Below are 15696 nucleotides of genomic sequence, written 5' to 3' on the forward strand. Positions count from 1 at the left end.
AAAATATCCAATCTTCACTTTAAAATTGTCAATAATGGAGAATACTCCAAGATCCTTGGTAAATTGTTCCAACGGTTAATTAATCTCACTGTTAAAAATGTGTGCCTTATTTCCTGTCTTCCAGAAGTGTTGCATTCCACATGGGAGAATTCTATATTAGACCTCACCTTGACAGATAAAGAGGAGCTGATCACAGAACTAAAAATTAATGGTAACTTGGGTACAAGTGATCATGACTTGATGACTTTTATAATATGCAAACAGATTGAAGCCCAGACCAGTGACATAGATTCTTGATGCTTTAAAAGGGTAAATTTCACAAAGTTGAAAACAACTATGAGCCAGATCAGCTGGGAGGAAGAATTTAATCAGAAAAATATTAATTATAAATGGGAATTCTGTAAGAACACTTTACTAGATGCCCAAAAAGCCACATTCCCACAGTCAAGGAAGAAGGCCACATTGGTTAAAAAACTAACCTGGTTTAGAGAAATGAAGGTAGCTATAAAAGTAATATAAAACAATTAGAAGAATGGGGAAATTGATAGTAATGAATATAAATCAGATGCTAGGAACTGTAGAAAACTGATAAAGGAAGCAAAGGGACAAATGGAGAACTCTATGACCAGCAAATTCAGAATAAAAAGGAGTTTTTAAAGTATATTAAGAACAAAAAGAATCCTAACAATGGTACTGGTCCATTACTAGATGGAAATGGTAGAATTATCAATAGTAATGGAGAAAAGGCAGATGTGATCAATAAATATTTCTGTTCTGCATTTAGGAAAAAACAGATTATGCAGTCATATGATATGATAACACTCTTTCCATTTCATTAGTATCTCAGGAGGATGTTAATCAATAGCTACTAAAATCTGGCATTTTGAAATCAGCAGTTCCAGAGCGACTTGCATTCAAGAGTTTTAAGAGAGCTGGCTGAGACACTAACTGAATCATTAATGTTGATTTTCAATAAGTCTTGGAACACTGGGAAAGTTGCAGAAGACTGGAAGAAAGCTAATGTTGTGCCAAATATTTTTAAAAGGTAAATTGAATGACCTGGGTAATTATAGCCCTATTAGTTCAACATTGACCCCAGACACGATAATGGAGCAGTATATGGGACTCAATTAATAAAGAATTAAAACAGGATTATATAATTAGTGTCAATCAATATGGGTTTATGGAAAATAGACCTTGTCAAACTAACCTGATATATTTTTTGATGAGATTACAAATTTGGTAGATAAAAGTAATAGCATTAATGTAGTATAATTAGATTTCTGTAGGGCATTTGACTTGGTACCGCATGACACTTTAATTAAAAAACTAGAATGCTATGAAATTAGCATAACACCTTAAATGAAGACCCACAGGATCAGTTCTTGGCTCTCCACTATTTAATATTTTTATTAATGACCTAGAAGCAAACATAAAATCATCACTAATAAAGTTTACAAATGGCACAAAAATTGGGGGAAATGGTAAATAATGAAGAGGACAGGTCACTCAAACAGTGATCTGGATCACTTTATAAACTGGGTGCAGGCAAACAATGTGTGTTTTAACATGGCTAAATCATAGGGCTGGAAGGGACCTCGAGAGATCATTTAGTCCAGTCCCCTACACTTATGGCAGCAGGACTAAGTATTGTCTAGACCATCCCTATCAGGCATCTGTCCAACCTGCTCTTAAAATCTCCAATTATGGAGATTCCACAACCTTCCTAGGCAATTTATTCCAGAGTTTAACTACCCTGACAGTTAGGAAGTTTTTCCTAATGTCCAACCTAAACCGCCCTTGCTGCAATTTAAGCCCACTGCTTCTTGTCCTATCCTCAGAGGTTAAGGAGAACACATTTTTCCCTTCTCCTTGTAACAACCTTTTATGTACTTGAAAACTGTTGTCATGTCACCCCTCAGTCTTCTCTTCTCCAGACTATACAAACCCAGTTTTTTCAATCTTCCCTCATAGGTCATGTTTTCTAGACCTTTAATAATTTTTGTTGCTGTTCTCTGGTCTTTTTCTAATTTGTCCACATTTTTCCAGAAACACGGTGCCCAGAACTGGATACAGTACTCCATGTAAATGTGTACCTTTAGGAACAAACAATATAGGCCATATTTACACAATGCAGGACTCTATCCTGGGAAGCGGTGACTCTGGGAAGATTTGGGAGTCGTAGTGGTTAATCAGCTGAACATGAGGTTCTAGTGTGATGCTATGGCCAAAAGAGCTAATGTAGTGGTTGGATGCATAAATGGGAATCTCAAGTAGGAAAAGAGAGGTTATTTTACCTCTGTGTTTGACACTGTTGTGACTGCTGCTGCAATAGGGTGTCCACTTCTGGTGTCCACGATTCAAAAAAGAATGTTGATAAATTGGAGAGGTTTCAGAGAAGAGCTGTGAGAATGATGAAAGGATTAGAAAACCTGCCTTCTAGTGATAGACTCAAGGAGTTTAATTTATTTAGCTTAACAAAGAGAGGGTTAAGGGGTGATTTGTTTACAGTCTAGAAGTATCTACATGGGGAACAAATATTTAATAATGGGCTCTTCAGTCTAGCAGAGAAAGCTATAACATGATCCAGTGACTGGAAGTTGAAGCTAGGCAAATTCAGACAGGAAATAAATAAAGCGTCAATTTTTAACAATGAGTGTAATTAACCATTGGAACAGTTTACCAAGGGTTGTGGTGGATTCTTCATCACTGACAATTTTAAAATCAAGATTGGATATTTTTTTAAGAGATGCTTTAGGTATTACTTTGGGGAAATTCTATGGCCTGTATTATACAGGAGATCAGACTAGATGATTACAATGGTCCCTTCTGACCTTGTAATCTATGAAAAATCCACAGTGCTGTGAACAGATATTACTCCCTTCCCCATAGGAATGTGTTGCCTGCGAACTCCATTCTCCTCTTTAGGTTGGCTTTGCAAACTCAATAAAATATTTTCCCTCCTTTTTAGGGTCTTATGTCATAGGCACACAAGCAAAACTGAGGTTATATGAGTTAGCTCTCTATAGGAATAAAATATGGGGTGTGTACATGCATGTAGGGTGTAGGGGGGTATGTGGATTTTCTCTTTGTTGAATATGTGTGTGCGTTTTTGTATGTGTGCATGTACTTGAGCTGTGTACTTATCTGTGGTTTTATGAGTATTTTTGTGTGTGTTCATGGTGTGCATGTGTTGAGTGAATGTTGCATAAGTGTATTTTTTGTGTGCACATTAAATTGACTTGTTTTATGTGTTGGTATGTGTGTGAGTGGTCTATTTGCATGCATTTATGTTTGTATATATGTATATGCATGTACTTGGATGTAAGCAAGTGTATTTATTGCATGTGTGGAGGCTCTTCATGTGTTTTGTGTGTGCATGTTTTGAGTTGTGAACATTTGTCACATATTTCATGTATGCACACATCTATATCGTGTAGATATATGCACATGTATGCATATGTATCATGAGTATGGTAGTGGACATACACATTTGTACATTTCTTTTTGATTCCCCTGCTGGCCTTGATGTCTTTCCCTCCTGAGGTGACTTGATGTGTTTGTTCCTGATGTTTTGCAAACTTTGACTAACTCTTATGAATTGTTTTCTGAAAACACAATGTTGAGTATTTTAAAACATTTGTTTTTAAGACATTTATCTTGCTCAGAAATAGCTCAACTCAAAATTAGATCAATAAAAACCTTCCAGACTGTGCATGAAACAAGCAGGAGAGTTTAATATTTGCATAATTTTTCATATATTTGCATAAACACACACACAAACCATTAGAAGCAGCTGATGTCCCATTTTAAAGTGAGATTGTAGCAACCCCCCAATGTGAGCGGAGAATATATGGGGGTCAAGAGCATTTGAGAGACACTGTTAATCAGGGCTTAATTTGTGCCAGGGCTTGTCAGGGCCCCGCTAGGCTTGGCAGTTCATAGCCCTGCCACCTCTGGACTTGCTGCATCAGTTATGAATGTAAAAAAAAATCATTTAAGCCCCAGCACATAATTGCTTGAGTCCCAGTACCTCTTTCATTACAAATTAAGCCCTGTTGTTCATCCATCCATCCATCTGTAATAACAGTTCAGGGCAGATTCCTGGTCTTGTTCCTATTTTCATGGAGGCTGCAGCCTGCTAGCATGAACATAGAGAAAGTGCTGACACAATCCACCATTGCACACAGCTTTGAATGGGGAAATGGTCTCTTTGGGTTTGGCACTGGGAAGTCAGAGTCAAACGATGCATTTCACCCCCAAGCTCCGTCTTTATTCTTCCGCCAAAGAGCTTGTTGTCTGAACCTCCCATTCCCCTAATGCCACGTACAACGACCAGATTTTCTAAAAGAAAAGGTCTGGAGATGTCTGAGTGTGTTGCATTCAGAGAACTGCAGGGAGAAAGGAATGAGAAGTGGGGGAGGAAGGGCAGGATTGCTGGGTGGCAGTCTGGGTTGATGCCAGGTATGGAGAACAGCAGGGTGGCAGGGTGGCAGACACAAATGGGAATCTCAGGTCAGGAGCAGAGAGGTTATTTTACCTCCGTCTTTGGCACTGCTGCAACCACCACTGCTGCAATCCTGTGTCCCGGGCTGGTTTCCACAATTCATTTTGAATCACAAAGGAGGCTAGATGTGTGGCAGAGAAAGCAGATGTGAGAAAAGGGCCTGTGTGACTTGCAGGCGGGAATGGACGGGTGAGAGGCGGGGGGAAAGGATCGGGCTTTGTGCAGCCGCCTCCTCCAGGGTCAGAGGAAGACGCCAGTGTCAGTCCTTGGGGCTCCGGGCTCGCTGGGCAGCGGGGGCTTCGAAGGCGGCAAGCAGGCGGCAGAGCAGCGAGGGGCGGGAAGGCCTGGGTCAGAGGGGCACCTGGCCTAGCACAGCAGAGCCGGCTGGGTCCCCGAGGAGTCACCTCAGCAGGGAGCGAGCCGGGCCGGGCGGAGATGGAGACGGGCGGCGGCGACACACCCCGCCCCGCCTCGCCTCAGCGCGGCCCCTCCGATGGGCGGCGAGCGCGAAGGAGCCCCCCGCGGCCGGCCCCGCCTGTGTTACCGAGCCGAGCCCGGCCCGGCCGCCCCGCCCCGCGCAGGCAGGCAGGCAGGCGGCTCCTCCCCGCTCAGCTGACGGGAGCGGAGTGAAGCCCGGCCGCCGGCTGCCATTTCCTGAGCCGCCTCACACCAACAAAAGGAGGCGGGAGCCCGCCGGCCGCTCAGGGTATCACGCCCCACCTCAGCCCTTCTATTGTTACAGCCCCTCCCCCCACCCCCGCGGCCGGGGTCCCGGGGCCCCCCATCCCCGGGATGGTGATTATCACCCCTCCCCCCACGACCCTGTCGGAGCCGCCCCGCGCCCGGCTTCCCCCCCCCCTCAGCCTCCCTCAGCCCGGGCCGCGCTGCGCTCTGCGGGCGCGGGGAGGCGCTGGCGGGCCGGGCCGGGCCGAGCTCGCTCAGTCACTTCCTGGGCCAGGCCCCGCTGCGGCGAGCTCGCGGCGCGCTCCCGGCTCCCCTGTCCTTCCCCCCCCCGGCGCACCCTCCGCCAAGGCCGCGCGGGGAGCGAGCGAGCCAGCCCCGCTGGTGGCGGCGGCGGCGGCGCGGGCGGCAGGCGGGCGCCGGGGCTAGATGGGAGCGGAGGCCTGAGCGGGCGCGGCGCTGCCTGGTGGCCCTGAGAGCGGAAGGCCGGCGGGACCGAGCGGCGGACAGCCCGCCAGGCAGGGGCGCGGGAGCGCGAGGTGGGCGGGCGGCCCGGCCCCGGCATGCGGGGGGAACGGGGGGGGGGCTGTCGGCCGGGCGGCGGGGGGAAGGGGAGCCGGGGCTGCGCTGAGGTAACGGGTGAGGCCGCGGGCCGGGAACGGGGCCGGCCTGGTGCCTCTGCCCCGACGGGACTCCCGGCGCGGACGGCCCCGCGCTGACAATGGCTGCTCCGCCCGTGCCTGCTGCGGGGTGAGGTGAGGCGAGGCGGGGCGCACAGACAGACGGACGCTGACACGGGGCCGGGCGGGGGGGGGAGGGGAGGCGGCCGCTGGAGGCCCACTGGCGGGCGGGGTGATGCGGGGGGACCGGCTCGGATTGGTCCGGCTGCCCTGCCACAGGCGGCCGGGGCCGGGGCTCGCTCGGGGCCGGCTGGGCGCGGGGCCTGCTGCGTTTCCCTGTGGAAAGAGGGGGGGGGGTCTGGTGTGTGCCCCCTGCCTGGGCGATGTTCACTCCGGCTCCCTCTCTGCAGAGCCCTCCCCGGATCTGAAGGAAGCATGTTCCGGTTCATGAGGGATGGAGAGCCAGAGGACCCCATGTTCACGATGTGCGTATGACCCCAACACTGATCTGGGGGGGCGGGAGTGGGTGCGGGGAGGCGGGGTGTCAGGACTCCTGGGGGGTATTTCCCGCTCTGAGAGGGGCCTGGGGTCAGGGTTAGATCCGGGGACTGGGAATCTGGACTGGGACGCTGCCTCCTAAGGTCTCCTCTCCTTGGTGACCCCCTGGCAGGGACCCATTCGCCATTCACCGCCAGCACATGAACCGCATGCTTTCTGGAGGCTTTGGATACAGCCCGTTTCTCAGCATCACGGATGGGACCATGCCTGGAGCCCGTCAGGCCAGCCGCAGGATGCAGGTACAGGGGGGCTAAGTACAGTTGTGGAATCTCTTTGCCCTCTGACTTCCCCCATGGTTAGGATGGGCAGTTCTCTTCTTCGCACGAAGACGGGGAAGGAAAAGTAGATCTCTAGACTAGGGGGTGTCATATCCCTTTACTTCACATGCTTTCCTCTAACCTACCGCATTCCAGGGCATCAGTGTCTGGGGTTGATAGAGGACGTGTGTTGTTTTGCAGAGCCTAAATTAATAGCACCAGAAGAGGTTTGAAAGTGTCACTTCTCCCGCCCCCCTCCTGCACCTTGTGGGCAGTGTGGGGGACATTCAGGAGTTTGGGGGGTAATGTCTGTGCAACCCCTTGGCCACCTGGTGAGCCTGGGTGGTCTTCTGTTTCTTTCTTTCTTCCTGTTCAAGGGAGAGTCCTGGGTTTGGACAGTGAGGATCCCTCCTAATTTGTTTGTGTTTCTCTGTTGCCCTCTGCAGGCAGGAGCCATCTCACCCTTTGGAATGTTGGGAATGGTAAGGCCTCACTCAGTTCCTCTGTGCAGCTTTGGGGCCTTCCCAAAGTGTAACATCCAGATTTATAGCTCCCCAAGCGGTCACTTTATCCCCAAGTTCTTCATGTGATCCACACACTCAGCAGTGCTACAGTGCAGCCACATCTAGGTGAGAGTGTCCGCAAACAAGTACTGTGAAGATGGAGGGGGAAAGGAACATCGACACCGGGGCAAACCCCAGTTCACAGGAAAAGACCTTTATAGGGTGTGGGCCAGTGGGTATGGCACACAGTGGATAAGAGACCTGGGTTCGACTCTTGGCTTTCACTGACCTTCTGTGTGACTTTGGTGAGGTCACTTTACCTCTCTGTGCCCATGTGTCTCCTCCTAGCCTTTGTCTGTTTGGAGCGGAGTCTCTCTTATTAAATGGTCGCACAGTGGAACCCTGAGCTCACTTGGGGCCTCAAGGTGATACTGTAATACAACTAATAAACAATAGACATGGAATAGTTGATTACCAGGAAGAGCAGACAGAACCATGGCTCTTTCAGATACCACCCTGAAGCCCACATACCAAGCAACCTGCATGGAGTTCAGAGAGAGAGGGAGCAGGGCTGAGACTTGGATTCCAAGGGCAGGTGATAAATCTGAGTTGGGGACTATAACAACTCAGGAAGAAGACCCAGGCACTTTTAAGGATGCTTAATTAAAACCTTTGCTCAATGGGCAGTGGCTGTCAAAAAAGCTCACAAAACATTAGGATACCCAGAAATAGGATGGAAAATAATACTGAAGCTATTCCAATGTTGTTACATAAATCAGTGGGATGCCCTCACCTGGAACACTCTGTTCTTCTCTGGTCATCCTCTCTTTGAAAGGACATAGCAGAAATAGAGGGAGTTTAGACATGGGTGGCAAAAATCATTAGAAACCTAGAGACTTCAATATAAAGAGAGATTGAAGAGATGAATAAAAATAATAAATACGATAAGATAAATAAGAGCACCTTTCTTCTACTACAAGAATGAAAGACTGTTCGGTTAAATTGAAAGGCAGCACATCTGAAGCAGACAAAAGACACATTTCTTTTGTGTATTGCATGATTAACTTGTGGTGTTCTCGGCCCTAGGATATCAAGAATAAAAAAATGACTAGACATTTTTATAGAAAATGAGAACATCCATATTTACGTTAGATGAAGAAAAGCAATAGAAGAGATAAGTCTCCCACTGACTGACTGGCATAAATGAGGAAGTAGCTTCTCCTAGGGACAAGCTGTTTCACAATTGTCCACTAAGGGGTTTCTTTTACCTTCAGTTGTAGTGTCTGGTCCTGGCCACCATCAGAGATGGGATATTGGGCTGATCTATCTTCCTGTGAGCCCAAAGTTGGGGGACTCAGGCCAAGAGTGGGAGAGCGCATCCCATCCCAAGATTCTGGGAGCTGATGAGCTTTAAAATGAGATCTTGGAGACAAAGGGTTGACGTTAGGGGTGAGCAGGGTGCAGTTCCAAGGCTTGGCCTTCTGATAGGGTGAGTGGTAGGGAACTCTAGTTTATTCCTCTAGGGGAGCAGCTTCCATGTGTCTTACTGACTGCCTTCACTCTTCTCCTCTCCCTCTGTCCTCTTCTTACCTGGCTCTCTGTTCCTTCCCTCCCCCAGGCAGGTGGCTTCATGGACATGTTCGGGATGATGAATGATATGATTGGAAACGTGGTAAGAACCTTCCTCAACACTGTTTGCATTGCTAGGCATGCACTGACATCACCTCTGCCATCCTGGATAATCAATTGCCACCCAGTGTCTTCTGTTTTCCACTTCCTTCACAAAGGCTACTGCTGCCCCTGTGACGTTGTCCATTTCCAAGCTGTAAAGATGGCATTACCTATAAATAGGGAGCAACATGGGCATGAGGGAGCAAACACTCCTTGCAGAGAAGATGGAGCAGTGGGAAGAGTGTGCATGGGATGTCCCCCTCCCTTATGAGGCAGGGAGGTAATAGAAAGAAAAGAGGTAGACATGAAAGGGAGTAGGATGGCCTTTTTTTATCAAACGTAAACCAAGATGAATACTGCGGGGAGGGGTTCATGGAGACTGCTTTTCCCCTAGTGGACATAGGAGCAGCTGACTTTTCTCTCTCTCCTTCCTTATCTTCCTTTGCCAGGAGCACATGACAAGTGGTGCCAATTGCCAAACGTTTTCGTCGTCAACTGTCATCTCCTATTCCAACTTGGGCGATGCTCCCAAAGTCTATCACGAAACCTCGGAGACACGCTCTGCACCTGGCGGGGTGAGAAGGAAGCTGCTGCTTCTGCACCCGGTGATGGGTGGGGCACCACAAGCAGCTGGTTTTGCTGGGGATGGATCTGCCTCATTTGGTTGGTTGGCGCTTGACTGCCTGGAGCATTTTATTATTATTTATATTACCATAAAGCTTAGGAGTCCTAGTCACGGACCAGGACTTTATTGTGCTAGGTGTGGTACAAACACAGAACAGGAGATGGTCCCTGCCACAAAAAGCTTACAATTTAAGTATAACACAAGAGAGAGATGCATATTGGATGAGGGAGGTGTATAAGTAGACGAAGACATAGAAGGCTGTGGTCTCTGCACACCAGTAGCCTAACTATTGGCAAGTGTTTTATAGGCATCATGGCAGAGGAGAGTTTTGAGGAGGCATTTGAAGGTGGATAATGTAGTTTTGCAGATGTTTGTGAGGAGCACTCCCAAGTATGAGGGCAACATGGGAGAAAACACAAAGGTGCTTGTTTGAAAATTTAACGAGTGATGGAGGTTGGCATCATGAGGCGACTGAAGATGAGCATTGACAGCTTGGTGGTGAATGAGAGATCAAAAGCATGTGAAAAGCATTCAAGATGAAGACAAGCAGCTTTTGTTTGATGCATTAGTGCAAGGGGCGAGTCAAAGCTCTGGGAAAATTGTTAGTGAGTGGCCAGTGGGGTTATGCCCAGAGCTGCATGAAGGATTTGTTTTCCCTTGTTGCTGATTTCTCACTTTGGAAGTGGTGGAGAGAAACCAGTGATTCTGTTGGAGGGCTGGGGAGGGGAACAGTATTGCATGGAGGAAATGGGGGATGCTGAATAGGGATGGGAGGGTAAAGTGAGAGGCTGACAGCGCAATACACTCTGCATCCAGATTCGTGAGACGAGACGGACTGTGCGAGACTCAAACAGTGGCCTGGAGCAGATGTCAATCGGGCACCACATCCGGGAGAGAGCTCACATCATGCAGCGCTCACGGAACCATCGCACGGGTGACCAGGAGGAGAGGCAGGACTACATCAACCTGGATGAGAGTGAGTGCTGCTTGCTCCCTGGGGCTCCCAAATCCCGGACTGCCTTCCCATTGAGCCCGCTGTTCTCTTTCCCCACATAGGTGATGCAGCTGCGTTTGATGATGAGTGGAGGCGAGAGACGTCCCGGTTCCGGCCACAGCGAGGACTGGGTTATCGGCGTCACGAGAACAGTGGCCGCCGGTCCGAGGGGACACATCTCGCTATCCAGGGCCCTGAGGATTCCCCATCCAGACAGGCCCGCCGGTACGACTGGTGAATCCGGAGCAGACTTTGGGGGGGGTGCAGCATGGTCACCCCCAAATCCACCTACTTTCTCTTGTAAGTCTGACTGTCCTCTCCACTCCTCCCATTGTGTGGCTGCCTCACTCAATTTGAACCTCACTTTCGGTACTCCCAACATGGGGTGCAGGGCCTCAATGTGAGCCACTTTGGGAATGTCAGTTGGAGAAGGGTCACTTGAGGTGCTGTGAGTGGGGCATGGGGAGTCATTCCATCCTGGTTTGGGGCTGATAGTGTGGGATATCAAAACATGATTCCCCTCATTGTTCTGTCTACCTTGTGGACACGCTTTGGGGAGTCTGTGCCACCTGCATCCTGGATTGTGTGGGAATTGCTGTCTTTCCTCGCCATCAGGCAAACAAAGATGTGGGTTTAAATGTATGAGGAAATGGGGAAGCAGCATCTGGGGAGCCAAGGAGATAGTGTTAAAAAATGTCACTAAATTGAACTTGGAGCCTACAGGAACAGTCTATTTACAGATGAAACCAAACTCATAAGATCAGCTCACGTCTAGATTCAGTAGAGAACTGCTGGGTTTTGCCTTCCTCCCAGCATTCTGAATTGGGTTTACTGGGATTTGATTTAGTACAGAGGATTTATTCATTTATCTGATCAGTTGCTCTTGCTGAATTTTAAATTGCAGTGCTTGGTTTTACCTTCTGTACCAGCCCTTTATTTATACCTCTGTAACTTGCATTCTCTCTCTCTCTCTCCTCCCTCTCTCCACCTCCTCTCAGGTACAGACAGTGAAACTGATGACAAAGCACTGCTTGGAACCTTCTCAAATTTAATATTAACCCCCACCCTCTAAGAATTGAATAAAGTGACTAACCCTCCATACTGCTCTCCTCGCCCAGTGCGGGTGCAACAGGGCGGTTTGGGGACCTCATTGGTGTACGAAGGACACATTTATTATCCTGTCTCAATTTCCCCCTCCAGCTCTTCCTCCTCCTTTTCCAGTCACCCTTGGCTCAGTTCCCTTTGCCATTATTTGTGAGCACAAGGGCCATCACCCTCTCCTTCCTGTCCCTTCCAGCTCTCCTCCTGTGCCTGGTTGGGCTGGTTCTGGAGTGGTATTTGGTCCCCTCTGAAATGATCATGTAGAAGAATTTCTTGCCCCATTGTTAGTCCCCATCACTGGGACAAAAGCACCTGCTTCCTCTCCTGCTCCCTTGTATGGTGAGGTGGAAGGATGTGTGCTTGGGGGGGAAGAGAGGGGAGGAAGGAACAAGAACTGAACCAGCCTGTATCCCCTTTGCCCATGTAACCCCTTTGCAGTCAACTCTCCCCTTTTTTAATTTGATTTGTGAAACTTGTAACTAGGTGTTTACTGAATAAAGGAACAAAAACTGTAAGGAAAATGGAGTTGGGTCATTTCTGCCTTCTCTTTCCTAAAGGAGCTGAATTGCCTACTGCAGAACTGTTGCCCTAACAACCCTTTCCCCTCAACCTAGCACCTCTACTTCTGGGGCGGTCCCTCCCTTTGTGAATCAATCTGACAAGGACCGTGTTTTTTCACACGTACCCCGCCTTCTTACTAACTTGGGAAACAATGATTTATAAGATGGAAATTGTTTAAAAAAAAAACCCCCAAAACAGCAAGAAACCTCTAATTTGCTTTAAATACTATTGTTTCACTCTGCACACACAAGTGAATGAGATTGGCTGGTTGCACTTTCAGGTCTTCTGTGCTCACATGAAAAACCTGCTGGAATCTTGCACAATGCAGGGGAATATTTCAGTTTTTCTCTGTATCTGAGGCTGAAGCTGTTTGAGGTTCTTGCTAGTCTAATTATCTCCCTGGCCTTAATACAGGCGGATGAGGTGAAATTAAAAGGCAGCACATCTACCACAGACCAACGAAATAATACTTCACTTAGCATCTAACTTGTTGCAGCAGGATCTTGTTGGTACAAAGCGTTTAGGAAGAACCCCTCCCTTGTTGCACAAATATCAGCTCTGGGCAGTGGCAGGGCCTCAGCAAACCTTATTAATTGGAGCAGCCACGGGATCAGGTGAAAGTTCACCAGGCTCCTGGAGTCCCTGTACACTGAGTTTCTCAATACACATCAGCTGTGGAAATGTCTCATTCAGAACCAGGGAAGATCACTGCACTGTTTGGCAAACCCACTACTGTGTTCTTGAACAGCTGCAGAAAGGGGCAGTTTGCAGGAGACGCCTCTTCTGTGCATCACCTGTGCCGTGGAAATAAGGTGCAGAAGAGGGTCCCTTAGGAGTAGGGTGTTGACACTACCCCACCTTACACGTGAGTCTGATGCATCCTTGTCTCTATAAGGGAGCTCCACTCTCCACATTCTGCTCTGGCCTAGTAGCTGGTTCTGATGGGGGCCAGAGTCTGGTTCCCCTAAAGTGGGGCTCAATTGGGCCTCCACCTTTGGGGTGTAACAGGAAGTGTTGGAAGAGTCCAGGAGAGTGAAAGAGGGAGGTGCAGCTGTGACCATGAGGCAGGAGCCGAAGGGGGGTGAGACAAGAGCCTCCCAGGGAGGGACTGGGAGTTTAGAGCTGATGAAAGCAGGGCAGGTCCTGGAGGCAGCAAGGAGGGAGGAGCTACCTAAAGGAAGGTTGGGGAGGGGGGTTGCAATGGAGTATTGGGAGAGCAAGAAAGCCACCTGGGGCTGCCAGATTTTGGGAGGGGAGGCCAATTCAGTGGTGGCTCTGGCCCCAGTGGTGCGTTCCAGCCTGTGGAGGATCTGAGACTTCAAGTCCTAAGTCAGCAAAGAACCAGCTGAGCTCCGGAAAATGCTGGCAGCATTGAGGCAGTGGTGGTAACTAGCAGCAAATTCCTGGCCATCCGCAGAGAAGAGGGGAGACTGAGGGAGTCAAGCTCTGAGGATAATAAGGCTCCTTTGCTCTCCGCATCCCCCTTTCCCATCCTTCCACCTAGCTGCTGAAAACTTGATATTTTCCTCCTGGTCAAGGATGTTGACGCCTCAGGCTGAAAGGGAATGGAAGGAAGGACAGTAACAGGAGGACAGCTTTCTGCTGCGTTGCTCTCCTGCTTTACGCTGGAGTGACTCGTTTCAGCAGAGTTCAGGCATAAAACTGGAGTAACACAGTAAGGAGTTGGGCCTGTGTGTGTGTGTGTCTGTCATGTTTTATCTAGATTCAACTTGAGTGCCTAGCCACCCACCACCCCAATTATGGGACAATTATCTACTCCCCTCCCTTCCTCCCTTCCCCCCCCCTCCCCCCCGCCCCCCACTATGAGGTGAGAGGGACTGGAGCCTGTTAAAGGAGTTACCTGGTTTCTTGAGCCTCTCTAGCTGGATCTCTGCCTTCTCTAGGCATGACAAAGCTCTGGCAGTCTCAGGGAAAGGAACAAAATGGGAAGCTGAGGGGTCAGCTAGGAAAATGCCCTATGCTGTAGGAACAGAAGAAGTCAGAGAGGGGATTTTACTTATTTTTGAACCAGTGAACAAATTTCAAGCAGTACATTTTGAGTTTCTGTCTCTTGGTAGTTTTGAAGTCCCCCCCACCGCTTTGTCCCCCTAATGATCCACTGAAGTCATGTCAGTATGAGATTGTGTTTTGTAAGAGAGGGGGAGCATGGCAACTTTTCAGATCCCCCAACCCCAGTGGCTGATTCTTCACCTCTTGCTCTGGGCTCTGCTGAAGGAGCCTTCTCAGCTGCTCCAGGCTGGCACTGATCCAGGCTCAGTGGGTTTCTCAGTCGGGCTTGATGGACTAAGGGAAAATGAAAAGAACATGAAACGTTCTGGAGAGACAGAGAGAGGCCTTAGCTCCATGGGAAAGCTGCACCAGGTTAATTTAAGTCAGGTTTGAAAGGAGTTTAGGTAGACTGGTGCAAACCTCTGGGTGAATGCTCTTAGTTGTGGTTTGAATAGCTTACTGCAGTTTAGCTTAAACTGATTCCTAAGGAATTTAAGTTAAAACACAGTACGTCTGGTTTAAGATGAAATAATATTCATGTGGGGGGTTCATGTGACACTGGCTGGGTTAGGGGTGACCATTTATAATAGTATTTAATACCAATATGACAAAATTGCAATGATTTTTACAAGATATGCCATGTCAGGTACTCTTGGAAAAGTTATAATTTGCTATGTGTATGTATCGTTTTGGTACTGTAAATTAAGGATGTGTAATATATCTGTATCCAAAAACTTGTGCGGTGCTACTGGGTTACACTCCCAAGGCAGTTTAGTGTTAGAATTGATGTCCAGTAATGTTAATTACAATAAAAAAAGGAATTCTTACATGTCATGAACAAATAAAATCCTAGTCTATAGGGATGGTAAAATCCATCATGATGCAGAAAAGTCAAGTGTTTTTCTGGAAAGAAGCAGGATGATGTATTCATATCTCACAGTGATAATGGAACACTCTTTGTCAGTAATTAGGGAGGATGTTAAATAGCAACTGATAAATGTTTTTATATCAGCAGGCCAGGGTAACTTGCACCCAAGAGTATTCAAAGCACTGTCCAAGGAGCTCTTTGAACCATTATTGTTGATTTTTCACTCATCTTGGAACACTAGGAAAATTCCAGAGAACTGGAAGAAATGAATGTGGCCATATTTATAAAGGATAAATAAGAGGACCCAGGTAACTATGAGCCATGCCAACACTGATCCCAGAGAAAATCAGGGAAAGACTGACATGGAATGTAATCAGTAAAGGATGGCAACGGTCATCAACATGGTTTTGTGGAAAATAGGTCTTGTCAAACAAGCCTGAGATTGATTTTTGATGAGATCACAAGTTTGGTTGACAACATATTAAGAGATGTCAGTATCCCACAAACCTAGTGGGAAGTGGCCAGGCTGAATTTGTGATCCACGCTTTCTCAAAAACACTTTTCTGAAAGTAGCAAAAAACAAACCAACCCTCAGTCCTCTTATCAAAGCACTCTTGTTCCCAAGTCACCATGTTCGTAAGAATATAAGAACGGACATATTGGATCAATGGCCCATCTAGCCTAGTATCCTGTCTTCCGATAGTGGCCAATGCCAGGTGCTTCAGAGGGAATGAACAGAA

At 48.0% G+C, this 15696-nt stretch overlaps 1 protein-coding gene and 1 long non-coding RNA gene across 6 annotated transcripts; one reads left to right on the forward strand and one right to left on the reverse strand.

Moving 5' to 3' along the window:
• The first annotated feature begins 5113 nt into the window (after positions 1-5113).
• On the forward strand, positions 5114-12038 carry MLF2 (myeloid leukemia factor 2). Of its 5 annotated transcripts, none has more exons than XM_067545914.1 (9): positions 5114-5213; positions 6219-6293; positions 6479-6605; positions 7070-7105; positions 8745-8798; positions 9247-9372; positions 10239-10398; positions 10479-10716; positions 11415-12038. In XM_067545914.1, exons 2-8 carry the CDS (start codon positions 6244-6246, stop codon positions 10652-10654), a joined length of 729 nt encoding a protein of 242 aa, XP_067402015.1. In that variant the 5' UTR covers positions 5114-5213; positions 6219-6243; the 3' UTR covers positions 10655-10716; positions 11415-12038. The 5 variants fall into 5 exon arrangements, with proteins under 5 accessions (XP_067402015.1, XP_067402014.1, XP_067402011.1 ...); XM_067545913.1 differs by lacking the exon at positions 5114-5213 and adding an exon at positions 5451-5706; XM_067545910.1 differs by lacking the exon at positions 5114-5213 and adding an exon at positions 5452-5727.
• A 1334-nt stretch (positions 12039-13372) lies between these two features.
• Positions 13373-14137, reverse strand: LOC137151631 (uncharacterized). Its single transcript, XR_010919324.1, has 2 exons — positions 13940-14137; positions 13373-13633 (listed from the first exon to the last, which is right to left on the reverse strand). It is a non-coding gene; the product is annotated as an uncharacterized lncRNA (long non-coding RNA).
• Positions 14138-15696: the final 1559 nt, after the last annotated feature.

The sequence above is a fragment of the Emydura macquarii genome, unplaced genomic scaffold (assembly GCF_026122565.2).
Source record: "Emydura macquarii macquarii isolate MOO-44397 ecotype Brisbane River unplaced genomic scaffold, CSIRO-AGI_Emac_v2 contig_1119, whole genome shotgun sequence".
In the NCBI taxonomy this organism is placed as follows: Eukaryota; Metazoa; Chordata; order Testudines; family Chelidae; genus Emydura; species Emydura macquarii.